Below are 27,071 nucleotides of genomic sequence, written 5' to 3'. Positions count from 1 at the left end.
TTTCGGGGGAAAAAGATACTTTAATAATTAACAAGCAGATAATTTGAATAATGTGGTAAAGTGTTACCAAAAAAGTCATTGTTTGAAATCATTTTAAAATTGGCCATCTGTTTCTGACAAGAATATAAAGTTTCTGCTATATACACGCAAGAATCATTATTTATGGAGAGTCCTCTTAAAATCGGGCCCGCATTTTCAAACACGAGTTATTCTTTTTACTGTAAGCTGTGCTATAAACGAAGGGTTTTGCATGGCTTCGATCTTATTGAACAACTATAATAAAGAATTCTTTAAGAAACTTACATCTTTTAAGTGTAATTTAAATCTGGTATAATTATAATAATAATGATTTATTAAAGTCCATAATGTAAAATAGGAGAAAGGATTTACAGAAAATGACGGACGGACAGAAGACGGATTGGGAGTGATCAAAATAGCTAACCCTAAGCACATTGAACTCGGGTGAAGTAAATAGATAAAGGCGACAGAATATCAAACTAATACACGGCAGAAATTTAATATATCGACATCCAATCTGTACTTTGTTGTAAACATTGTCCGATTATATGCGGGCATTGTGTACTATGCAGTGAACTGGATGCGGTCGACAGTGGCTGTTAAACGTGTGTCCGGTCTATTTACTTCATATATACAGATCTGCTTCATTGCGTCAAGACTAACATTGAGCCGATACGTAAGCAACTCTACGTCGTTAGCATATACCTGAAACACACAGATTAAATACATACATTTCAAGTATATATTGGCATTTTCGATGTAAAACGTTAATAATTATTGACATTGCAGTCATGCATAATACAATTTGTGTCTGAGTGCTGCGCTTGGGTATTTGTATCAAAGTTTCTGGAACGAAGAAAGTTTCTGACTTCCAGTTTGAAGTAATTGCACAGAAAACGTAAAAGTCAAATCCTAGCTCGTATTTATTTATTCAAATGCTTTTTCAATGTTGAAAATGTCTCTCTTCTGGAATTTTGCGTAAGAGCTGGACCAGGTTTAAAATTTACAGATAACTAAAGCCTATGCTATAAATACCATACTCATAAAAGCTTTCATAAAACATCTGACTTGACGTGGCCAAGTGATCAAGGTTGCTGACTTGACGTGGTCAAGGTTGCTGAAGGTCGCTGACTTGACGAGGCCAAGTGGTCAAGGTTGCTGAAGGTCGCTGACTTGACGTGGCCAAGTGGTCAAGGTTGCTGAAGGTCGCTGACTTGACATGGCCAAGTGGTCAAGGTTGCTGACCTGACATGGCCAAGTGGTCAAGGCTACTGACTTGACATGGCCAAGTGGTTAAGGTTGCTGACTTGACGTGGCCAAATGCTCAAGGTTGCTGACTTGACGTGGCCAAGGTTGCTGACTTGACGTGGCCAAGTGGTCAAGGTTGCTGACTTGACGCGGCCAAGTGGTCAAGGTTGCTGACTTGACGTGGCCAAGTGGTCAAGGCTGACGTGGCCAAGTGGTCAAGGTTGCTGACTTGACGTGGCCAAGTGGTCAAGGTTGCTGACTTGACGTGGCCAAGTGGTAAAGGTTGCTGATTTCGAATAACTTGCTCCTCACCGATGTGGGCTCGAAGCTACGCTTGATGTGAAAACTATCCAGGTGCCTTGCAGAAGGTCGATGGATCTAGACTGGTGCCTGCTCGTGTACCATTAGTTACGAGCTGATATGGATTTTCGAGACAGCGTTTATCCCGTATCCTGTCACCAACAAGCAGTGTAACGATTTTATCTCGCCGACTACACTTTACTTACATGCTATAATCAACACATTTTGTAAATTAACAAAGCTACTTATAGTGTAGACTGGAATCCTACAATCATTTGTTTGGTCATCATGTTTTGTTTATAGTTGATTTACACCAGCCATAAAATGCACAATGACCTGTGTTTTGGTTAAATCACAAAACACAAAAGCTCATTTACACAGGTTATGAACTGGTTTAGATCGGAAACACTAAAAAAACTTCTTGTTCCATCCCTTCGAAAGCCACCAGATTTCAAGATGTCACAAATGTTTTGATACTTTGGCTTTCATCCCGTTTCCTGTTAAATCATTCATCTTGCACGTAGATTAAATGATCCTATAAACAAACTGCTGAGTAACAAATATGTCAATTCTTTTATTTTACGATGATTTAACTTAAAACAAGATTTCAACGTCCTTGTATGCCATACAGAGTTAATCCGCTTTTACGATTAACTTTTGTCAAACTTCACGAGCCTAAAATTGGTAGAATGCAAACGGCAAGAAAACACTATATTAACTCTCGGAAACGATGCTATCGCTGGAGCTAATAAATAATCTGATTTGATTCAATTACGCCAGTAGTGTGGCAGCCATTTTGTTTTAACCAAAATTCATATCTGAAATATACTAACAGGATATGGAATATATCCTGTCTCCACGTGACGTCTATTGACCAATAGAAATGCAAGAAAGTTGTAGGAGGCGAGATAAATAATAATGCTCAAAAGCGCATCTAAGGTCTTCCACCACCAGAAATAGCTGGAAGATTGCCATATGACCTCTAAAGTTTGTCGGTGTGACGTAAACCACGACAATAAATAACAAAACAAATAAGTATAACACATACATAAAAATGTGCAAGTTATACACTTCTAATACAATAGTATTGTATTAAAACAATGAATTATTGAACGTACCCCTTTTTCTTGATTCTGAGGCCTGTGTCAATAAATTGACAATTTTGTAGCAGCATATTTAACATGTTATATTTGCTGTTCAATGTTCATACAAAGCATCCTTTTCTATATTCATTTCAGTTCTGTTCATTTTCGAATCTAACATTGAATAAATGTACTTTGTTGTGTTTCCATGATGGTAATAGTACATGATTTACGTTAAGTAATTACAAGTATCTTGTTACAAAATGAAAGTGGCATCTATCTTGCCTCCTACAGGTCTCTTGGATTTCTATTGGTCAATAGACGTCACGTGGAGACAGGACATATTCCATATCCTGCAAGAACATTTTTAGATATGAATTTTGATTAAACCAAAATGGCTGCCGCATCGCTGGTGTAATTGAATCAAGTCAGATTATTAATTAACTCCAGCGATAGTATCGTTTCCGAGAGTAAATTCAGTGTTTTCTTGCCGTTTTCATTCTTAGTTTAGGCTCGTGAAGTTTGACAAGAGTTAGCAGTAAAAGCAGAATAACTCGATATGGGCGACATATTTTTTTAAGTTTAATCATTGTAAATCAAAGGAATTAACATATTTGTTGCTCAGCAGTTTGTTGTAGGATCATTCAATCTACGTGCAAGATAAATAATTTTACAGGAAACGGGATGAAATAAAATCTGGAAAGTAGATCCCTCTGAAGCACCGAGAACAAGGCAAACAGTGAAAATTGCAGATTTGGTTTCATTGAGTCTGTTCATGAGCAGTTAGACCGGTTGTCTAGTGGTAACACGCTTGACTGTCAATCCAGAGGTCCGGGGTTGTAATCCCGGTCCAGACACTGGAAATTTCCGTGATGCTCTCGAGTGTATCCCACCTAACTAAAAGGCCTGTACTGGTTACGCGTGCTATACACCTGGCACGTCGAAGAACCAGACTGTCTATTCGCAAAGAGCTAGGCTAAGTTAGCCGGACAGGCCTGTCTAAAATGATTGATCTCTATCTGTTCTGGAGGCTTTATCTCACTCTGTCCCTCTGGTCAGATCGCTCTGTGTCTGTACTAGTAGAGGATGAATTTCGTACCCTGTGTGGCTGCGTTTGCTATATGTAAAGCGCCTTTGAACGTGTTTATCATGAAAAGGGCGCTATATAAATCTGGTATAATAATAATGATAATAATAATGGAAAATGCAACACTGCCCACTGACCAGAAAATATAACAACACTGAAAGCCGACGTTTCAAGACCTTTGTGAAATCTGATGACTTTCGAAAGGAGGGTATATACGGAAAGCTTTTTGTTTCTGATCTAAACCAGTTCATAACCTGTGTAAATGAGTTTTTTTGTTTTGTGATTTAATCAAAGTACAAGTGCATTTTATGGCTTGTGTAAATCAACTATAAACAAAACATGGTTACCAAACAAATTATTGCAGGATTCTAGTCTCAGGCCTCCTTGCAGGCCTGAACAAAAATAAAGGTTTTTATAAAAGCTCCAATCTATGGAAAAAAAGGCCTTTTAGTGTAAAATATTAAAAAATAAAGAGTAAATAAAGGCTATTTTTGTCGGAATTCTCGTTGAAAACACATAATATATGAACACAACAGCATTCTGAAAAACTCAAGATGAAAGATACACAAGCAGTATCCTAATAACAACTCTTAAAAGGGGGGAAGAAATACAGTAGTATAACCATTACTTGCTTTAAACTGGCACGGCAAGCAGTCTGAACAAAAACACGGTGGGGAAACCAAGAATGCAACGTCATCAAAACCCAGCGCAAATGAGCTGACCACACACAAATTTACGTCGATTCAGGTCAGAAAAGACTTTTTTATCACCGCAGTTTTCGACTCGAGATAAAGAGCACCGTACCCGGCCTGGAGTATACTATTCTGCGGTTGTGTTCCATGTTGTACGTTGTGGATGTTCTCCAACAGTCGTCAGTGTGGATGTTCTCATTTTAATAATGTTGTTTGTTTTGAATAAAATATCGTCAGATATCCTTGTAAATAGCAAAATAAAACAGTGGTTGACTATTATGCTCGTCACTGATATTAAATGAGCGTCAAATCTGTCCTCATTTCACGAAAATACGATCAAAACTCACTTTTTTAGACAAAATTGTGGTACAGCTCATACCCTCTTTGCCAACTGTTCGCGTTTTCGAGCAAAAACCAAGCTATACGTACAGCATGGAACACTACCGCAGAATAGTATACTCCAGGCCGGGTACGGTGCTCTTTATCTCGAGTCGAAAGCTGCAGTAATAAAAAAGTTACAGACTTTTCTTACCTGAATCGACGTAAATTTGTGTGTGGCCAGCTCATTTGCGCTGCTTTTTGATGACGTTGCATTCTTGGTTTCCCCACCGTGAAAAATATAGGTTTTGAGTGAAAATTACAGGCTATTTGGCCGTTTTAAAGGTTTTTTCAGAAGATTTAAAGGTTTTAAAGGTTTGCTCTGAAATTAAAGGTTTTTAAAGGTTTTAAATGTTTCACTAGGAGGCCTGTAGTCTGCACTGTAAGTAGCTTTGTTAATTTACAAAATGTGTCGATTATAGCATGTAAGTAAAGGGTAGTCAGCAAGTTAATATCGTTACACAGCTTGTTGGTGACAGGATACGGGATATACGCTGTCTCGAAAATCCATATCAGGCTCGAGCTTCGCGGGAACTTTATTTCTGCGTTTTCTGCGGAAGATAGTAAGACCGCAGATTTAAAATCCGCAGAAAATTTTGTCCTGAGATGCCGTGATACGAAGATACAAGCCGCCATTATAATCCGATTAAATATAAGACAGTGTCTGATAGCGTTATCGCCGACGAAGCAAGTTGAACATTGAGTAGTAACGGTAATGTAATAGAACCGTTTTTATTATTGTTTTGCTGTTGAATAAACCATAATAAAAACATAGAATTTGTTTTGATTTTCGTTCACCATTTAGCAGTCAGCTTTCAGTTTCAATTTTCTTTAATTATGTGACAAACAAAATCCATTTTATCTATTGTGTCTATTGTCAACCGATCCGTCCGGCGATGGTCATGTTTGCCGTTATTTGTACGAGACTTTAAAAATGCGTGATTAACAAAAATATCATACCGTTACAATGCACAGATGAGAATGTTCGCAATATATAGATTCAGACATTTTTCGTGTCTGTTTGGCATGATCGTATTCATAAAATGACTGTTTCTCCATGCATTTAACATTATGTGAATGATGATTACGATGTTACGTCAGTATCCGTCAACTCTTATTTTCAAACCGGAAGCCAACATAACAGTTACTGTCAAAATCACAACAAAATACGTACCTGTCTATTTGAAATTATTTAATGAAACAATCAGTGAATACAGAACCGCAGAAATATATTCAATCAACGTGAGAAGGAAGACACCGTAGAAATAAGGTACGCAGAATTTAATACCACCTCATTTTTAAAAACATCGCAGAGTATTAAGCCCGCAGAAATAAGTACTTATATATATATAAGTGAGATATTAAAGAAAAAACATCAACGAAATGCCTTTCAAACACATTGGATCCGCCGTCTCAACACCTTACAACCTATAGGCATCAATAAGGGAGACTAGATTAGCCTGCTGAAGCATTATTTTCCCCACTAAGATTAAAAACACAGATACTTAGTAGTTCATTTTAGCAGATATTTAAATCACTTTAGACAATCGGACATAGTGTTTAATTAACATCGACCACAACATAGATTTTCCTTTTCCGCTACCTTCTCTGTTGAAAACGGCGTTAAACACAAAACCAATGAACGAAATCCTCAGGAAAAACACAGGGAACCAATCAAAAACGCTCTATTTTTATAAAACCGCTATTTTTATTTATCACTCATTCTGTTGATCGATATGTATTATCAGAATGATATTCGTGAAGTTTGTTCGTGTGTGTGTATGTGTGCGCGTGTGCGTGCGTGTGTGTGTGTTTCCCCAAAAATTAACTGATTTCAAATTATTCCACTTTAAAACTTACCGCAACTGAGTCTTTCTGAGCAAGCCAGGACATCTTAACCTCCAGCTTTGAACCGGCTTTTACAGACCAATTTTCGATGTATTTATCGCCCTTAGATGATCCGTCGACACCTTCGTAAACCTGAATGCGTTTAACAAGGAAGCTGAAAGCAAATTGTACATTTCACTTTTTGGTTATTTTGCAAACATAAAATGCACAGATAGTCATGTTAAAATATAAATGTTTTCCACGTATTGTGATCATTGCTTAGAGTCGGACAATCATCTAACTTAAAGGGATAAAACAACACCTTTCAAGATAAAATGTGTTAAGTAAGGCATTCACCGTCAAAACCCAAAGTTACAGTGTGAACAAGGCTTGTTAATACTGGTAAAAATTCATGTTTTACGGTCGAAATAATAAAAGTCGGCTTATGTAACAACGAATACGAAACTTGCAAATTAATATATTATTCTTGTATGCAAAAATAGTATGACTGAATATAAATTCAAGTGGTATAATTAGTCTGCTTGAACTATATTTGCCTAAGTCAGAAGGTTCTTATAATGTAATTATCTCATCTACACTCTTTGTAACGTATGGTCGTCTTCTCAAGAGCATGTCATTGATTTTGTCAGGTCGAATCGCACGTGGCATGCAAGCCACACTCACAAATTCCTCTTCCCCGTCCCCTTTCTCCCCACCACACTGGGGGGAGACATGTTTTTAACCTGTCTATTCGTCAGTCACTCCGTTGGGCACACTTCATATACGATAAATAACTGGAGAATCATTTTACCTAGAATCTTCAAACTTCGTAGTGTAATAGGGCATGCAGAGTGAATGCTAAATATTTTCCGGGGTCAATTAATCAAAGGTCAAGATAACAGGGGCTTGAACATGGATAACCGTTTCAGACTGTTGAAATTTTAAAGGATGATTGGACATGCAGAGAAATTGACCTCTTATGATTTTGAGGTCACTTAATCAAAAGGTATGGCCAACGGGGGCAGAATATGGAAAACCGTTTCCAAACATTAACTGGAGAACCATTTGACCTTCAAGTGGTGACAAGGAATACAAAGTAAATGACACTTATTTTTATGGGATCACTTGATCAAAGATCTAAGTCAGAGTTGCCTGAAGATATCCGTCCGTCGGTCCGTCCGTCACACTTCATTTCCGATCAATAACTGGAGAACCATTTGACCTAGAACCTCTATCCTTCATAGGATAACCCTATTGTTTAAGGGTTACTCAATCAAAGTTCAAGGTCACATGTGTCTGTTAAAGGAAAACTATTTCAAGTTAATAACTTGATAACCACTTCACCAAGACTGTTGAAACTTTATCGGATGATGCAGAGTAGATGATGTTTGGATCACTGAATCAAAGGTCAATTTGTTCGTTAGTTTTGGGTTTTAAGACATTTTTCGACAGTATTTCAGTCAAGTAACGGCGGGCAGTTAACCTAACCAGTGTTCCTAGATTCTTAATCAGTACAAACCTGCTCTCCGCAAGTAACTGCCAACTTCCCCACATGAATCAGAGGTGGAGGACTAATGATTTCAGACACAATGTCGTTTATCAAATAGTTAAGGAGAACATACGCCCCGCCCGAGGATCGAACTCACGATCCTGCGATTCGTAGACCAACGCTTTACTTACTGAGTTAAGCGGGCGGGCGAATCAAAGGTAACATGGGTCAGACCATGCAAACCCGTTTCCGATCCATAACTTGAGAACCACTTGACCGAGAATGTTGAATCTCCACAAGATACATGCGCAAGAACATGGAAAACCGCTTTTTTGGTCAATAGCTGGAGAACCGTTTGATCTAGTGCATTAAGTCTTCATAAAGTGATAGGGCTTTCTGAGTTGACCTCTATTGTTGTTTGGATAAAAGGTCAAGATCGCTGGGGCATGAACATGGAAAACCGTCAATAGCTTACGAACTAATTGACCTAGGATGCTGAAACTTCGTATGATGATTAAACACAAAGAGAAAATGACTCCATTTTGATCATAGGACCATTCTTTCAGAGGTCAAGGTCATAATGACCAGAACTTGGAAAACCGTTTCCGATCCATAACTTGAAAACCACTTGATTTGTTGTACATCTGAGACAAAAACAATGAAGCAATGTATTTACAAACTAATGCTATTTTGTTGATTTTCTGCAATCTGAAAATGACATGTAGCCGATTTCCTGTGATTCTTTTTGTCAAGTCTTTGTAAGTAGTCTAGCGGCTTCATATTGTATGTTTTTCCTGATAATCTCTATTACATTTACAGTTAACATAGCTTTTTCTAAACACTCTAAACAAATAGATAGGTAAAAAAAACTTCAGACGCCAAAAGCAACACTATAACTGACCGCTATCTTGACAGAGAGTTATTCTTGGATGTTTATGGGAAGAAAAGAACTACGGGGAGTATGTGGAAAGGGCGAGATAGGGTGGTCTTAAAAAACATGATAAAAGAACATAAATCTGGTTTAGACGGATTGAACATAACCAGTTTTCGCTTCAGTCAATGCGATGTTTCACAAGATCAGATGTATAACATAATGCCGAATTTCAAATATTTCCGCATACAATTTGAACAAGGATATGTCTCACTGCTTTCGATAATTATGTATGAAACAAATGCTAAGATTCACTCGTAAATGTCACTCGTTCATTTCTGTGTGGCTGTGTATTCTCGCATCAGGGGTAAACGTAGTTCATAAAATCGGACAATACTGAAATTGTAAAAGTAGTGAACATCATTTGCCAACAGTTACTGCCATTACTGGCTGACAACCTGAACTTGTTAACTTACTTTAAATTGAAGTAGTGACCTCGATTTAAAATTGCGCCTTCTTCTTCTTCCTGCAAGCTAGTCAGGCAAAGAGATGGACTGCAAAAAAGTTTTTAAAAAAACAACATGATAAACACGCAATGTAAACATTTTTCACTACTATTAGGACAACGGAGGGTCAATAAAGTAAATAGTTCTTTCCAGACGGGAAACCTTATTTCAAACTTCAAGAGATTCAAACTTCAACCCTACAACCTTGCGTACAATACTCTGACCAGAGGTTAGGGTCGGGTTAATCATAGGTATATAGAATAGGCTGTGGTTTGAATTTGTCGCTTGTGGTTTGAAGTAACGGCTATTCTTTTTCAGACTTTTGTGCATGATGGAAATAATAGCTAAACAGCATTTATTTTAATATCATGGAGTAAAACTTAAATCGGCAACATGCACTGAAAAAGGGCAACCCGTGTAATTGATATTTTTTTTATCTAACATTGCAAAGTAGTGCAAAATGTTTAAACGTGCAGTGATTCGAAAAAAATCAATAAATGATAGCTCGAAGGACGCTCAACATGTAACAATAAGAACGAGTATTTGCACATACTTATATGCCCATCTGATCAGAAATTGTGGTACGTGGATTATATACTTGATTTTCGTTTAGAGAGGGATAGTTAGATTCATAGTTTAAAATACGCAGAAATGGCATGCGTCTAGGTGTATATCCAACATAGCAAGTTTAAAAATTTGTGCAGGTGTGATATATATTCCACTAAGTTTATTAATCCCCCGCCACGAGTGATGGGGTGTTATAGGAATGGTCTCCGTCCGTCCTTCCGTAACATTTTGGGTCCGCTCTGTATTTCCTAAACCCCTTGAAGTATTTTCATGAAACTTGGATTCAGTGTTTTTATATTTTCTGGTCCTTTGGGATCATAGAGTCCACTCAACGTATGTGTAATAGAGTTCCACTTAAGCCGGTGCTAGGGGGCGTGAGAGGTGTTGCACATTTCATTACCTCTCATGAACAGACTCAATCAAACCGAGTCTGCTATTATTCTTCTTGGTTGCATTCTTTGCTTCCAAAGGATCTTTTTACAGATTTTATTGGGTAAAATGATCACCTTATCAAGACAAAGTGTAGAACCCATGAGTCAGCCACGTCGGTTCAAGGTCAAGGTCACAACTCAAGGTCAAAGGTTTGAGCCTTCCATTTCGTGTCCGCTCTGTATCTCCTAGACCCCTTGAAGGATAATCATGAAACTTAGGTCAACTGATCATCTCATTAAGACAATGTGCAGAATCCATAAGTCAGCCATGTCAGCTGAAGGTCAATGTCACAACTCAATGTTAAATGTTTGAGCCGTTCATTTCGTGTGCGCTCTGTATCTTCTAAACCCCTTGAAGGATAATCATGAAACTTAGAACAAAATAACCTTTTCATCAAGACAATGTGCAGAACCTACAAGTCAGCCATGTTGGCGCAAGGTCAAGGTCACAGCTCAATGTCAAAGGTTTGAGCCTTCCATCTTGTGTCCGCTCTATATCTCATAAACCCCTTGAAGGATTTTCATCAAATTTGGACCAAATGATCATCTCATCAAGGTCATATGCAGAACTCATGAGTCGGCCTTGTTGGCTCAAGATCAAGGTCACAACTCCGGGACAAAGGTTTGAGCCTTCCATTTTGTGTCCGCTCTGTACCTCCTAATCCCCTTGAAGGATTCATATAAAACCTGGGTCAAATAATCACCTATCCAAGACAATGTGCAGAAGTTATGAGTCAGCCATGCCGGCTCAATGTCAAGGTCACAACTTGGGGTCAAAGGTTTGTGCCTTCCATTTTATGTCCAATCTGTATCTCCTAAACCCCTTGAAGGAATTTCATCAAACTTGGATCAAATGATCACCTCATCAAGAACTCATGAGTCAGTCATGTCAATTCAAGGTCAATGTCATAACTCAAGGTCAAAGGATTGAGCTCTGTATCTCTTTAACCCTTTAAAGGATTTTCATGAAACTTGGGTCAAATGATCACCTCATCAAGACGATGTGCTGAATTTATGGGTCAACCATGTCAGTTCAAGGTCACAGCTCAAGGTCAAAGGTTTACCCTTTCACTATCCGTAACAGTGGCGGGGGATTTAGCTGTCTTTCAGACTGCCTTGTATATATATTTATGCATATATGTATCTCTATATATAATTGGGTCTTGAAGACCCAATAAATAGTATTAGAACACCCAGTGGATTGGCAAAAAGACCCAAACAAATGGAAACCGACCGGTTCCAAGATCCCATGTATATATAACGGTACTTTAAGGAATTAATAGAACTACGTTCCCAAATACCAGGTATAGTAAGGATATACATATAAGCCTTACCCTTGAAATTCAGACAGGAGCGTCATGAACACGTCCAATTTTGCACCGGTTTTCAATGCTCCAGGAATCTTCCAGTACATGGGTTTGGCGTCCTCAACTTCACGCTGATAATGAAAAGATATCATTGTATAAGGCTAAGAAAATGAGCCTTGAGCAGATGGCAGAAATACGAAATAAGCCTTAACGACTGAATTTCATAAAAAAGCATGATGCAAAAGCATGATGCAATGCCAAGTGTTCCAACTTTAAGGAAACTTGAATACGGGACAACTTCTTCAAGAAATATATTCTAAGGAAATTATGTTAGTGACTGGTAACAGAATAAGAAAATGGCCGCTGCAAATCCTTTACAAATGTAATTTGATGAAGATGCAGGTTGCATTTGATTTTGCTACCATCGTTTTAATGATTTTATATTTTCCCATCGTGATCATATATTTTTGGCATTTGTACGTTGCATAGTGATAGATGTAAGATGTTCTTTGGAAGAGACTGTGATTATGTAGAAGTACACGTATATTTCAGAATTGTATTTCATATAGATTGGCGTTTTTGCCCTAGGATACAATGGCCACGAATTAACTGTTCGCTGCGGGGAAAATTTCAACATGAATCTTAAGTGTGAAATTGATATGTGAAATCAATGAGGGAGTTCATTAATACTGTCTGAAAAGGCAGCTATTGACGGACCATGTAGTCAATTCTGTAGCCTGTCAATACACCCAATAACACGGACTGCTAAATTATGTAGCATCCTCGTCTCAACCAAAGATAGGTCACTGGTAGTAAATTATGAACAGGTGACAGTAACATAAGCATCCTTCGAGTAATCTAAGATAGGTTATGTGCTGCTAAATGATGAAGATGCGACAGTGATGTTAGTATTCTTCAAGTACGTACGTCGTCTCATATGCATAATAAACATAGTAAGTAAACAAATAACATGCATAATAAAAAAGCAATAATAAAGCTGAACTATCCGCGTAAATTAGCTGAGCACTATTTTCTGTTTCCATTTATCACTTTTCTAAAAAAAGAATCATTATAATTAACCAGGTGTCGGCAAAATTTGTCATTTTTTTATGCACATGCCTTCACACAGTAAAGAAGTCCGAAGTATAGGTATGGTGTGCGAGAAGGGCCCAAGCGCTTACGTAAAGCGCATTTACCTGGAATTTACTGCTCAGATAAATGTTCATATAACTTTACCATAATTCTGCAAAGTGCAACAAAAAATAGCAGTATTAATTTTGTAACATTATTATTTATTTACAGGCGTATAACTGACAAATAAAATTGGGAATACTGACTGACCATTTAGAAAGCTGCATTTTCAAGTACTTAATATTTTCCACTTTGGTTAAAAACATTTTTACAATAGGTAATGGCTGACTACAGAAAGAATATCACGGTTAAAATACCATTGTCTTAGAGGATGCTACAACCTACTAAACTTCAAAGTTTCAGTTTAATGTCACATTGAGCACTTTTGCTTTAATCTAAAAGAAACTATAGAACCATAGAACCGAGATTAATGTAAAAGATGATCGTTTTGGACATGTTAGACGGTGAGACAGCAAACGTATCGTAAGTATAATGCAGCATTGATGATTTGCAGTACGAATACGTGCTTTTTACATTTGATTCCACAAGTATCTTATAATGCTTTTTTTTCTTTTTTTTTTCAATGTAACATTCAAATATTAAAACTGAAACATATATCTGGCAATTTCACAGGAACAATGCACATATTGGATATACATTTTATTGATAAGGAGTTACAGAATTGGTAAAATTTAGTTAAAACCATTGAAAATATTAAACAAAAAGGAGAAAATGTTTGTTTTACATGTAAGATTAAAGCTTTAACCCCCTCGTGAACATATAACGCATGTGGCATTCACAGTTGATGTATAATAGTAATATCATATTGTAGTGAAAACGCACTTTCCGGTAATAAGGTATACTTGCGCTAGATAATCATCTTTGGGTTAAATACTGTAGTTGTCTGCAGAAATTCTGAAACGGCGATTATTTAAAAGGAAAGTAAAAGTAAGTTATAATTTTGTTCTGTAAACTTCATAAACTATTTCTAGTTAAGAAATCAATTGCATTTTTAGGTCTAAAAGAGTCTAGTATAGGAAAACGAGTGTTTAAAATATGTACGACATTAGGACCAACGGAAAAGTCCGTGGGATCCGCATGAGTTCTGGCACATAAATAGAAGCCAGCAGATGCGCTTTGGCAGAACGTCGTTGGCTTTTGAAGAGAGCAGATCGAAGAGAAAAATAATAATTAAATAAATTATTTACGATATTTGGAAATTTCTAGGACTTTGGACCAACTACTAGTAGCTTATAAGGATACCTCAGAATAGCGGCGTATGCCCTGAGTTGCAGGTTTCTTTAATACCCCAGAGTAGCAGCGTATGCTCTGAGTTGCGGGTTAAGACAAATTGGGTCCGGGTCGTAGGTTCCATACATGCGTATATTCGAGTTAGAGACAAGTTTGAGACTTAAAGGTACATAGAGTACAGAAGTGAAGGTCTGAGGCAGGGTTGAGACCTATGTCGTAGCATATACTGCATACTGGATAGACAGAAGCTATATAGTCTCAGACCAAGTTGAAACCTTATTAACAAAGTTCCGAACATAAATATTTTAGTGATTAATAAGGGACAAGAAAGTTTGTTTGAAACCAGTTGAAACATTGAAATCAGTTACAAGCTCAGATTAACAACATAATTGTATTTTTAATTTGTTCCAACATTTTCCAATCATTTTTACAATCATTTGTGAAGAATCATTAAGCAAGGTAGCTTGAGAAAAATTATAGATATACACATTTTTATACCCTAAATAAGCTAGATAGCTGGAAAATTTATATTGATACTTTGTTATTATATTTAGTCTGTTTGAGACGATAATTCAGTACCAGGCTCGGGCGAAAACGTTACAAATTGGTGGCAGCGGTGGGATATTTGATAACCATACCAGTATCACTTATCCACGTTAACATATGAAAATATGGCTGAAAACATCAGTGAGATATACCAGGGCGAGCTCGAACATTTGCATCAGCAGCTTACAGAACTACAACGGCAAAACGATGCCCTCAGAATGCAGAATGAGATTACTATGTTAGAAAGACAGTTGGGCCTGCTAACATTTCGCAAAAGTGCAGATGGAAACGGACACGAGGATGGTGTGGAACCTGTAACATCCACACCGAAGGTTCGGAAACGAAAGTTCGCCACACCTCTTGATCAAAGAAGGCTGAAGAATGAACGTAAAGTATCAACTAGGTTCCAGGTTGGTAAGCAGGAGGGCTTATCTGACAGTAGCAGTTCTGAGACGTCTGAAACACAAAAAGAGCCCTGGGATCGACATGTTACTCGCAGAACTCGTTCGAACAAAAGAAAGGTTAGAGCTGCAAAGCCTGACACTAATAACAGCACTAGAATAAACCAGCCTGAACCCCAGGATGACAACATTCGTTCCAAACGAAGTGTTATGGTGAAACCGGCAACTTATGACGGTACAGGCTCATGGCTTGACTACAAGGCTCATTTTGAAGCATGTGCAGAGATAAATAAGTGGTCTGATGATGAAAAGGGCTTATACCTAGCAGTATCCTTGAGAGGCCAAGCCCAGGGTGTATTTGGAAATTTGGCAACAAAATCAAATAATTATGTTGAACTTGTAACGGCGTTGCAGGATAGGTTTTTACCTCCAAACCAAACAGAGTTGTATCGATGTCAGCTTCGGGAAAGGAGACAAAAGGCATCTGAGAATTTGTCTGAGCTGGCACAAGACATCCGAAGACTCACAAACTTGGCGTATCCAACTGCACCATCGGATGTTAGGGAGACCCTGGCAAAGGAGCAATTTATAGATTCTCTGCAGAGTTCGGACATTAGAATTAAGGTCAAACAAGCGAGACCTATAAATCTGAACGATACGGTCAGGCATGCTGTTGAGCTAGAGGCTTATTATCGCGCAGAGAAAAAGTCAGCTGAAGCGAAAGGACTTTTATTTGCCACAAGTGACGAAACTGAGGGTAAAAATGACAGTATGAAACAACTACAGAAGGCAGTAGATGATCTTACGAAACAGTTTTCATCTTGGCAAAGGTCTCATACCAACAAATCAGAATTTGGGAGTAGAAATTATGAGCCTAGAAAATGGGGAGACCAAAATAATGCAAGATACAAGCCAAACAAACATAAGGAATGTTATACTTGTGGATCAAAGACACACTTGTCATTTTCTTGTCCAATAAGAAAGAAGGCCAAGACCTAGGCCGACACCGAAACCTGAATCAAACAAGGGGCCAGCTAAAAATGAGGAAAGTAAGCAAACAGAAACTGGTACAAAACCGAAGAAGGATGAGTCTGCTAACGTCTCGAACTTAAATGGCTCAGGACTTTACATTTCTGGATGTATAAATGGTTTCGTTGTCGATTGTTTGGTGTGATACTGGGGCAACTTTAAGTATTGTCTCAACAAAGATATGGGACAAGATAAATAATGAGTCTAAGGTTCTAAATCAGTTTGATAAAGAAATTGTTACAGCTTCGGGTGAACCGATTGAAATATCAGGAAGGGTTGATATATGTATGGAGATACAAAATACGAAATTTAAATTGACGTTCTGATTGCAAACATTGATGCTGATGTTATTTTGGGATTAGATTTCTTAAGGCGAGAAAGAGGTAGTCTTGACTTGGTTAATAATAAACTTATCTTAAGTAATACCCCGTTTAAATTGAACTATTCAGGGCATTCCGGCTGTTACAGAGTAGTCATCTCAGAAAAGACGGTCATACCTGCCAGATCAGAAATAGTTTTAAAAGGCAGGGTATCAGCAGAAAATTTTAAGGAGGAAATGACTTGTTTAATTGAACCAACGGAGAAGTTGTCTCAAACCAGTAACACAATTCTAGCTAAAACCTTAGTGTCTGGTAGTAGAGAAATTCCACTTCGTCTTATGAACTTATCAGACGAAACACAAACATTCAACGAAGGGACACACATTGCCTCAGCCAGTCCTGTTTCAGAAGTAACTGAATTAAAACTTAATAAAGTGAACTCTTCTGTTAAACATACAGTTCCTGAACATTTGCAAGACCTCTACAGCAGAACAGTTCCTAATTTAGATCATACTCAAAGGAAAGAAGTAGCAAGTTTACTTAACAAATATTCTTGTGTATTTTCAAAGAATGATCATGACATTGGGCGTACTGGTATCATTAAGCACAAAATTTTTACAGGTAATGCTCAACCGGTAAAACAGCCATTCAGAAGGGTTCCAGTACACATGAATACCGAAGTTGATGCACAAATCAAAGACATGCTTGAAAGAGATGTGATACAACCTTCGACAAGCCCATGGGCAAGTGGGATAGTAATGGTGAAAAAGAAGGATGGAACTAGGAGATTTTGTATCGATTACAGACGTTTGAATGATCTCTCGGTTAAAGACGCATACCCCTTGCCCAGGATTGATGATTCACTAAATCAGCTTGCCGGAAATCAGTGGTTTTCATGTCTAGATCTTAACTCTGGTTATTGGCAGGTTGAAGTAGATAAAAATGATATTCCGAAAACAGCATTTACGAGTCGATTGGGTTTGTTTGAGTTCAAGGTCATGACATTTGGGTTATGCAATGCCTCAGCAACGTTTGAGAGGCTGATGGAAACAGTTTTAGCTGGTCTTCAGTGGCAGATTTGTTTGATATACCTTGATGATGTAATTGTAGTTGGGAAAACGTTTGAAGAAATGATCCAAAATTTAAGTAAAGTATTTGATAGATTGCTTGATGCTGGGCTCAAACTAAAGCCTAGAAAATGTGTACTGTTCTCAAAAAGAGTTGAATTTCTTGGGCATATAGTATCGGCCGAAGGTGTTCATACGGACCCCAAGAAAACAGAAACAGTTCGAAACTGGCCAATACCTGGTTGTGTTCGAGACCTGAGGTCATTTTTAGGATTATGTAGCTACTACCGTCGCTTCATATTCCGTTTTGCTGAAATAGCCAAGCCATTACATAAACTAACCGAGAAGGGAAGCAAATTTGAATGGCGCTTGAATGTGATAAAGCTTTCGAAGAAACTTAAACAGAAACTGTTGAAGCCCCGATTCTTGCTCATCCTGATTTCAACCAAAGTTTCATACTAGATGTCGATGCAAGTGACTTTGCCATAGCTGGAATCCTTTCTCAGAAGATAGATGGGTCAGAACATGTCATTGCTTATGCAAGCAGAACCTTAAGCAAGTCTGAACGTCGTTACTGCGTAACCAGAAAGGAACTGCTTGCATTAGTTAACTTCGTTAAGTATTTTCGACACTATCTGTATGGTAGAAAATTTCTACTTCGTACTGACCACGGATCCCTGAGGTGGCTTATGAATTTTAAAAACCCAGAAGGCCAAGTTGCAAGATGGCTAGAAGTATTATCCTCCTATGAGATGCAGATTGAACATAGACCTGGTCGACAACATAGAAATGCTGATGCATTAGTAGAAGGTCATGTAAACAATGTGGCAAAAAACTGTCAAGTCGTAGAAAAAGAAAGAAAATATACTGTGGCAGCTGTTTCAAACAACAGACAGTCAAGAAATTGTTGATCTGCAAACAGCTCAAGAAAAGGACGACGACATCAGCAAACTAAAGGAGTGGTTGGAACAAGGTATCAAACCAGAAAAGGACCAAACATTGGAACATAGTTATTTCCTGAGGTCCCTTTGTAGTCAATGGGAAAGACTTGGAATCCAAAACCAGTTGCTTGTAAGAAGATGGGATGAGATTGGAACAGGTATAATATATTGGCAAGCAATAGTTCCCTTGTCCCAAAGACGAACTGTACTCCGATACTCACATGATATTAAGGCATCTGGACATCTTGGAATCAAAAAGACCTTAAACAAGATTAGACAAAAATACTACTGGCCGGGACTACAGAATGACGTCAAAGCTTATGTCAATGGTTGTGAAGTCTGTTTGAAACGGAAAGGGCCGATGAGAATCAAGAAGGCTCCCATGCAGATTTCAAGAAGCGGATATCCTATGGAAAGGATAGCCGTGGATATTCTAGGGGAATTACCAGTCACAGAGAACGGAAATAAATACATACTGGTGTTTCAGATTACTTTACAAAGTGGACTGAGATTACCCAATGCCAAACATGGAGGCTGTAACTGTAGCAAAAATTATGGTTCAACAATTCATATCACGTTCGGAATACCCGAAAAATTCTTTTGACCAGGAAGACAATTTGTTAGTAAACTTTTCATGGAAATGTGTAGCTTCTCAGATTGAGAAAAACAAGACCACTCCATATCATCCAGAGTCAGATGGAATGGTCGAAAGTTCAACAGAACACTGTGTGCCATGCTCAGTGCTTATGTAGAGGAAAATCACAAAAAACTGGGATGATCAACTTCCATATGTAATGATGGCATATCGAGCTTGTGAGCATGAAACTACAGGTGTGAGTCCAAATAAAATGATGCTTGGGCGAGAAACAACAACCCACTGATCTTATTTATGAAATGCCATCATCAATAAAAAAGAATACCAGTAAATCAGTGGGTATGGACAAGAAACATTTGAAAATGTCCATAGGTTTGTACGTGAGTACACTGGTTAGATCTATAACAGACCAGAAAAATATCATGATTCTAAACTTTCTTTTGAATCATTTTCAGCCGGTGACAAGGTATATGTCTATTTTCCAGTAAAATCTTTGCACTTCTTCAAAGTTCACTTCATATTGGAGAGGTCCATTTCAGGTTGAAGAAAGCTGACAGATGTATTGTTTAAAGTACACTGTGGTAAATCTGGTTCATTACAGGTTATTCATGCAGACAGAATGAGGAAGGCTCGAGATCAAATACTAACAGGTGAAAATATGTTTGATACAGGTAAAGATGATATGTCAGCAGAACCATATGTTCCAGATGAGACAGCTGAGACATTCAACGAAGAAGTTGAAAATGAGGTTGAATCAGACTTAAGTACTAGAGGTAGAGTAAGAAAGAAACCAGTTTGGTTTAAAGATTATATTTCCTCTATTTTCAGGTCAAAGATGTATGAAAGTGACAGAAAAGAATGTAAGACGATATGTCCTGTCTGTAAAGATGAAGTAAAAGAGGATATAAGATTTGATGAGCACATAGTAAAGTGCGCACTTAAGCGAGAAACCTGTCGCATATGTAACCTTACTTTCAAGAAGAAGGATTACCTGATCAGACACATGAAAATGAAACATAATCAGACAAAAGATGGAAATAAAAGTACAAAGAAAGATAGTGACAGTAGTTCAGAAAGTAATGGTCAGTGGAAAGAGCAAGAAGAAATTGACTTGCTGGATGAAGATAACAGTACCAGCCAGCAGAAAGGTGATATTGAGATTGGTAGACTTTACAGAAAACGCACCAATCCAGAACAGGTTGTTAATCCTGTGACCCCAAAGAAAATGAAAGAGGCACCAAAACCCTCAGACAAAGATTCAGACAAGGCTAAGAAAACGGAATCAAAAGTGAAGACACCAATTAAGACACTGAACAAAGTAAGAGTACAGTCTGTCCACTTCTCAGGCTAGATTGCTAAGCAAATCAGAGGTAAGGCTCCAAGTAAAGCCAAAAGCAAGGTCTGTGAAACAGCCTCTAAGCTATAAGTTCAGACTCTAGTTCAGAAGAAGAGATCAACAAAGCAGAAGGTCGAGCAAAAGTAACAAAGTGCCAGAGAAACATGTGTTGAGCTTGATTTTAGCATTGGTAAGTCCAGTAGTGACAAGCTCAAAAGGAACATGGAAGTAAAACTGATGACGAAGTATGCTTGGTTCTGTGTCATTGCTGTCAGGGAAGTTGGGGCAAGTCAGGAGTTTAGAATGAGTGATTTCGTTGAGGGAGATGCAAAGATCAGACCGAAAGATGTAAAGTTTGAGATGAGAGAGGGTAAACTAAGGTTAATCATCGATTATTAAAGAGTTTGAAAATGATTTGACAGTAGTAGTAGTTATATACAGATACAGAAGTAACATTTCATTTGAAAATTTAGAAGTAACCTTATGGTAAAGGTATACGTAACAAAGACATGTTTTGTTTTATTTAACCTTCTACAAGGTTTTGTAGTTTACGAATAAATGATTCCGAAATCTGTTAAGATTTATTTTTGTTGCTTCATCAAATATGTAAGCGAGACGCTTTAAATATAGGCGTGGGTAATGTAGTGAAAACGCACTTTCCGGTAATAAGGTATACTTGCGCTAGATAATCATCTTTGGGTTAAATACTGTAGTTGTCTGCAGAAATTCTGAAACGGCGATTATTAAAAGGAAAGTAAAAGTAAGTTATAATTTTGTTCTGTAAACTTCATAAACTATTTCTAGTTAAGAAATCAATTGCATTTTTAGGTCTAAAAGAGTCTAGTATAGGAAAACGAGTGTTTAAAATATGTACGACATTAGGACCAACGGAAAAGTCCGTGGGATCCGCATGAGATCTGGCACATAAATAGAAGCCAGCAGATGCGCTTTGGCAGAACGTCGTTGGCTTTTGAAGAGAGCAGATCGAAGAGAAAAATAATAATTAAATAAATTATTTACGATATTTGGAAATTTCTAGGACTTTGGACCAACTACTAGTAGCTTATAAGGATACCTCAGAGTAGCGGCGTATGCCCTGAGTTGCAGGTTCCTTTAATACCCCAGAGTAGCAGCGTATGCTCTGAGTTGCGGGTTAAGACAAATTGGGTCCGGGTCGTAGGTTCCATACATGCGTATATTCGAGTTAGAGACAAGTTTGAGACTTAAAGGTACATAGAGTACAGAAGTGAAGGTCTGAGGCAGGGTTGAGACCTATGTCGTAGCATATACTGCATACTGGATAGACAGAAGCTATATAGTCTCAGACCAAGTTGAAACCTTATTAACAAAGTTCCGAACATAAATATTTTAGTGATTAATAAGGGACAAGAAAGTTTGTTTGAAACCAGTTGAAACATTGAAATCAGTTACAAGCTCAGATTAACAACATAATTGTATTTTTAATTTGTTCCAACATTTTCCAATCATTTTTACAATCATTTGTGAAGAATCATTAAGCAAGGTAGCTTGAGAAAAATTATAGATATACACATTTTTATACCCTAAATAAGCTAGATAGCTGGAAAATTTATATTGATACTTTGTTATTATATTTAGTCTGTTTGAGACGATAATTCAGTACCAGGCTCGGGCGAAAACGTTACAATATTATGACGTTAAACTGAACAAAATAAAAACCTTTTTGCATATTCATTTATATAAAAAGTAACAAACAAAGAAAAAACGGGAACAATGTTTATCTTTTTATTTTGTTGGGCTAAGAGTAACACCGTAACGACAAAATAACGTTTCCAAGGTTTCGTTGTTTGGGAAAGGCTCCAGGTGCTCCTCCAGGCATTCAGTCTCAGGCTACAGGTGCCCCTCCAGGCATTCAGTCTCAGGCTACAGGTGCCCCTCCAGGCATTTAGTCTCAAGCGATCACTTAGGTAGAGACATTAACCTTCGACAAGTCAGCTAGATGGCTTCCTTACATGAGAATTTTACACCTCAAATAAGGGCAAGGAATCCGAAGTCAGCGTCTTAACCATCCGGTCACGGAGGCATATTTAGAAGTATACCGTTGTGAAATTCTCACGTTGACTTGCATATCAATTCTGTTGTTGCAAGTATTAAACTTAAATTTCGTTAACATAAATGACACTCTTAATGATTTTAACGGTCGGAAATTACAAAAAGTTTGTCCAATATATCATACTTTAAATTAAAAAAGTTTGCACACCACGAGGGTGGGAATGCTCGAAATTTATGTTCCAGTACTGTGAATTCACATGTTTTAAATGTAAACAAATGGATAATATTAACTGTTTTCATTTTGATGGAAAAGATCGAACTGTGATTGTTAATGTTCTCGATACGGAATATATACATGTATAAACACGAGTCGTTTCTTCTTATGGGACTTACAGAAACATAGTAATCGATTGTTTATTCATTGTATTAATGTTCTAGTAACCTTTGACACTTATTTAGTCGGGTTTGTAAAACAATAAAGGGGATGTTCACGTCAGAGCTCTTGGAAAGGGTAGGCTGTTGTGTAATTGATATTGACTTCTACCAGTAAATCAAAACCTGGGCCCTGGAAATATGTAAAACTTCTTTTTACTTGCACATTGAGCGCTGTATTGAAAAACAGGGAACCAGTAAACCCTACCTCGCCGTGGAGTTTGTAGAGTTCAGCTCTTCGACAGGGAAGGTACGATTGGTGTACTAGTGTAGTGATAGTAGGTTTATAGGCCACTTCCAACAGTCTTTTGTTAACCCTTTAGCAACGTGGTTGAGTGTCCGCCTACAGATCCCGAGGTCCGGGGTTCGAGCCCGAGTAGGAACCTTGGTTTTTTCTCTCCCAGGGTTTACTTTAATGGTGTCAGTAGTGTGACGGACTCATGCGGTGTGCATGGAGTGTCATTCTAGAGAGCTGGTAAGCTCCGAAAAGTAAAGGGGGAGAAGTGTAGTGATAGTAGGTTTATAGACCACTTCCAACAGCCTTGCTGTTGGGTTAACCCTTTAGCGACGTGGTTGAGTGTCCGCCTACAGATCTCGAGGTCCAGGGTTCGAGCCCCAGTCGGGACCTTAGTATTTTCTCTCCTAGAGTTTACTTTACTAGCTTATACCGTTCAAGCGGGTTATCGAGTATAGAGTCGGTCTCTACTCTACCCTAGAGCTTTGGTGTGAACTTACCCAATTGATGTATGTTGTTGAGCCGGAAAAAGATAGGTCCAAAATTCAAACTAAAAGCTATATTTAAAAAATTCTTCGTTATTTCTTTGCATACAGCTAGGTTGTTTAAAGTTACGAGTATCAAAATATTTTTGAAAACGTTCCAATCTTCATCTCTTGTTTAGTCAGCGTATGTTTTGTAATTTTGAGAGATCATTAATTGGTCAGAAAGATCGGGAAATTATATTTTTAAAAAAGTGAATCGTAATTATACAGTTAGGAAATATATTTCATTGACTGAAGAAAACATGGCGGACATACTTTCATAAAAACAAAATCGGTGCACGTGTGATTTGTGTAGGCAGTTTAACGATGTTTTCTTAGAAAACTAATGCTAAGCTCATTTACACTGACATATCCTTGACTGATGAATATGTATTTTATATAAATATGAGCAACGTACGGTACCAAATGCTTGTCCCGAAGACGTCCATGCATTTTCTTTTACAACAGTGTTGTGAAACGCTTTTGAGTTTTATTAATACTTAATAATTTACTTATCTTTTCAACATTATTAGTAGTACAGAAGTGGCGGGAGCTAAATCCACATCAGGAGCCGAAATCCACTATGGGGGTTAAAATGTAGAACGTTAGCTAATTGTTGTAATGGGAGATTACTACATAGAATATTTTCATACTTTGATCAAGGGGTTGTTTCCCTTTGCTAATAGATATATTAACCTGGGTGGGAAGGGTTTACTTAAGTTGAATTTCACCTTTGATGGGACTCGAACTCAGGTGATACTTGAGCACTGAACGGTGTCTAAAGCGGGCACTGAGTGTCTTGTAATGGGAGATCACTGCATAGGATATTTACATAAATTTATCAATAGGTTGTATCCCTTTTGCTTGGGGATATTTCCTGGGGTAGTACAAGCTATGGAGGGGAGTGGGGATCCCTGAATGTCTGCGAGTGTACCAGAAACAGTCGCAGACCAGTGCATGAAAGTCTGCGAGTGTAGCACCAATATTCCTGGAAGTCTGTGAGTGTGCCGGAAACAGTCGCAGACCAGTGCGATGGACTCCGGAGGGTCTCTAAATGCCAAAACTAGTCTTAACTCGGTTGTCACCAAGATTCCTGAAAGTCTGCGAGTATACCAGAAACAGTCGAGGACCAGTGCAATGGACTCCAGAGGGTCCAAAAATGCCAAAACTAGTCTTAACTCGGAGATGTTTGATTGCGATATTTGTTTGAAAAACTTTGCATGAAAGGATAAAATGTTTCGTCACAGAAAAGCTGCGCACTCTGACTCGAACTCTGATGATGGATCCATGTCAGGTATTTCTGACAAAGAAGACTTTTTTGGGCCAGTTGGAAACTATTATGATCAGGGTGATGATACCTCTATGAAAACAGAGGAGGAGTCTGTGGAAATTGATCCCTGGGAGGAAGTTGTGGAAGAGGCGTTTTCAAAATGCCAGTGGCAGTATGATGCTAAAGTCGCTGAACTTTTAAAAGAAGATTTAGAAATCAGCGAAAATGATGCAAAAAAAACAGTTTTCCAGGACATGAAAAGTACATACAGAAAAGCCTTAATGAATGCATTTGGCAAGAAGCTACTTTGTCAACGCCATGCAAAAAGATGCCCTTTATAAAGCTATAAAGGGCACCATAAATCAGCTTATTGAAACAGAAGGTTATGAGAGTGATGAGGAACTAAAGTATGCAATCCTTAAGAGGAGATTTCTGTTTGATAAAATTCTTCGCACTTTCAATATACCTCAGCTGAATGAAGAAAACGACTTAGATTGGGAGGAAGATTCTGAGACAGGAGAAAAGCAGATTTAGAGAAGTGAATCATGGAGCGATCAACTATGTACAGGATATCATGTTGTAACTGTAACCTTTTACACAAAAAGTGCACTTTCAATAATATTGGCTGACATATAAAGTTAAATTAAATACAATGCACATTGAGATGATTACAACCGAAAGAAAAGAAGGTGAAAATAATTGTTGGAAATAAAATATTTATCGATCAGAGTTGTTCGTGATTTTTTGTTCTCAAAATTAAGTTTAAACACTAAAACCTTTGAAACAGACTAGTATTGGCATTTATGGAACCTTCGCAGTCCATTGCACTGGTCTGCGACTGTTTCTGGTACACTCGCAGACTTTAAGGGATCTTGGTACCAACCGAGTTAAGACCAGTTTTGGCATTTAGGGGCCCTCCGGATTCCATAGCAGTAGGTTCGACTGTTTCTGACACACTCGCAGACTTTCAGGAATTTTGGTGCCAATCGAGTTAAGACCAGTTTTGACATCTAGTGGCCCTCCCAAATACATTGCACTGGTCTGCGACTGTTTCTGGCATTCTCGCAGACTTCCAGGAATCTTGGTACCAACTGAGTTAAGACTAGTTTTGGCATTTTGGGACCCTCTGAAGTCCATTGCATTGGTCTGCGACTGTTTCTGGTATACTCGCAGACTTTCAGGAATCTTGGTGACAACCGAGTTAAGACTAGTTTTGGCATTTAGAGATCCTCAGGAGTCCATCGCACTGGTCTGCGACTGTTTCTGGCACACTCACAGACTTCCAGGATTATTGGTGCTTTACTCGCAGACTTTCGTGCACTGGTCTGCGACTGTTTCTGGCACACTCGCAGACTTTCTGGAATTCCCCCTCCCCTCCATAGATTGTACTACCTCAGGAAATATCCCCAAGCAAAAGGGATATAACCCATTGATAAATTTATGTAAATATCTTATGCAGTGATCTCCCATTACAAGACACTCAGTGCCCGCTTTAGATACCGTTCAGTGCTCAAGTATCACCTGAGTTCGAGTCCCATCAAAGGTGAAATTGAACTTGAGTAAACCCTCACCACCCAGGTTAATATATCTATAAGCAAAGGGAAACAACCCCTTGATCAAAGTATGAAAATATTCTATGTAGTAATCTCCCATTACAACAATTAGCTAACGTTCTACATTTTAACCCCCATTGTGGATTTCGGCTCCTGATGTGGATTTAGCTCCCACCAGTTCTGTACTACTATTATTAGTTTCTTTTTATCCCCGTGCATTTCTCGTGTTGTTTCGACGATCTCAGTTTTACACAGGAATTTTACATAGTCAAAAAGGCATAACCTTAAAACATGCCTAACTTGTTCCATCGGACACTCATTGAAATGAATAATTAAATCCTCCTTTTACCTGTACATATAAGGATTACTTCCCAGTCATTAAATCTTGTTTTCATTAATTAAATCTTACATTTACAACCACACTAACGATGTTTTGAACTACATTCTACACTCAGTATAACTGTTCATAGGTAATATTACCGGTGGCTGAAAGTTTTCCTGCACGAAGATCTTCTTCGCAAAGTCATATCCACTTTCCATTATTTCGTCTTTTCCCCAGGACTTTGGTAGGCTCTCACATTGGCCTGTCAGCTTAGATCTACGTAC

General features: G+C 38.1%; 1 protein-coding gene across 1 annotated transcript; it reads right to left on the bottom strand.

Moving 5' to 3' along the window:
• Positions 1–27,071, bottom strand: LOC123563081 (uncharacterized). The gene is made up of 5 exons (XM_053528281.1): positions 26,946–27,071; positions 11,831–11,934; positions 9,469–9,546; positions 6,666–6,807; positions 1–723 (listed from the first exon to the last, which is right to left on the bottom strand). The coding sequence occupies exons 1-5, from the start codon at positions 27,003–27,005 to the stop codon at positions 583–585; spliced, it is 525 nt and encodes a 174-aa protein (XP_053384256.1). The 5' UTR covers positions 27,006–27,071; the 3' UTR covers positions 1–582.

Source organism: Mercenaria mercenaria, chromosome 2, assembly GCF_021730395.1.
Source record: "Mercenaria mercenaria strain notata chromosome 2, MADL_Memer_1, whole genome shotgun sequence".
NCBI classification, from domain to species: Eukaryota; Metazoa; Mollusca; class Bivalvia; order Venerida; family Veneridae; genus Mercenaria; species Mercenaria mercenaria.
The sequence above is the reverse complement of the archived record's forward strand: the minus strand, read 5'-3'. Positions and strand labels throughout refer to the sequence as shown.

Excerpts from the sequence above, each read along its gene's own strand:
- LOC123563081 (XM_053528281.1), bottom strand. The coding sequence starts at position 27,005 with ATGGAAAGTGGATATGACTTTGCGAAGAAGATCTTCGTGCAGGAAAAC. Across the intron at positions 11,935-26,945 it reads AGGAAAACTTTCAGCCACCG|CGTGAAGTTGAGGACGCCAA; the intron begins GTAATATTACCT and ends TTTCATTATCAG. Across the intron at positions 6,808-9,468 it reads GGTCACTACTTCAATTTAAA|CTTCCTTGTTAAACGCATTC; the intron begins GTAAGTTAACAA and ends ATTTGCTTTCAG.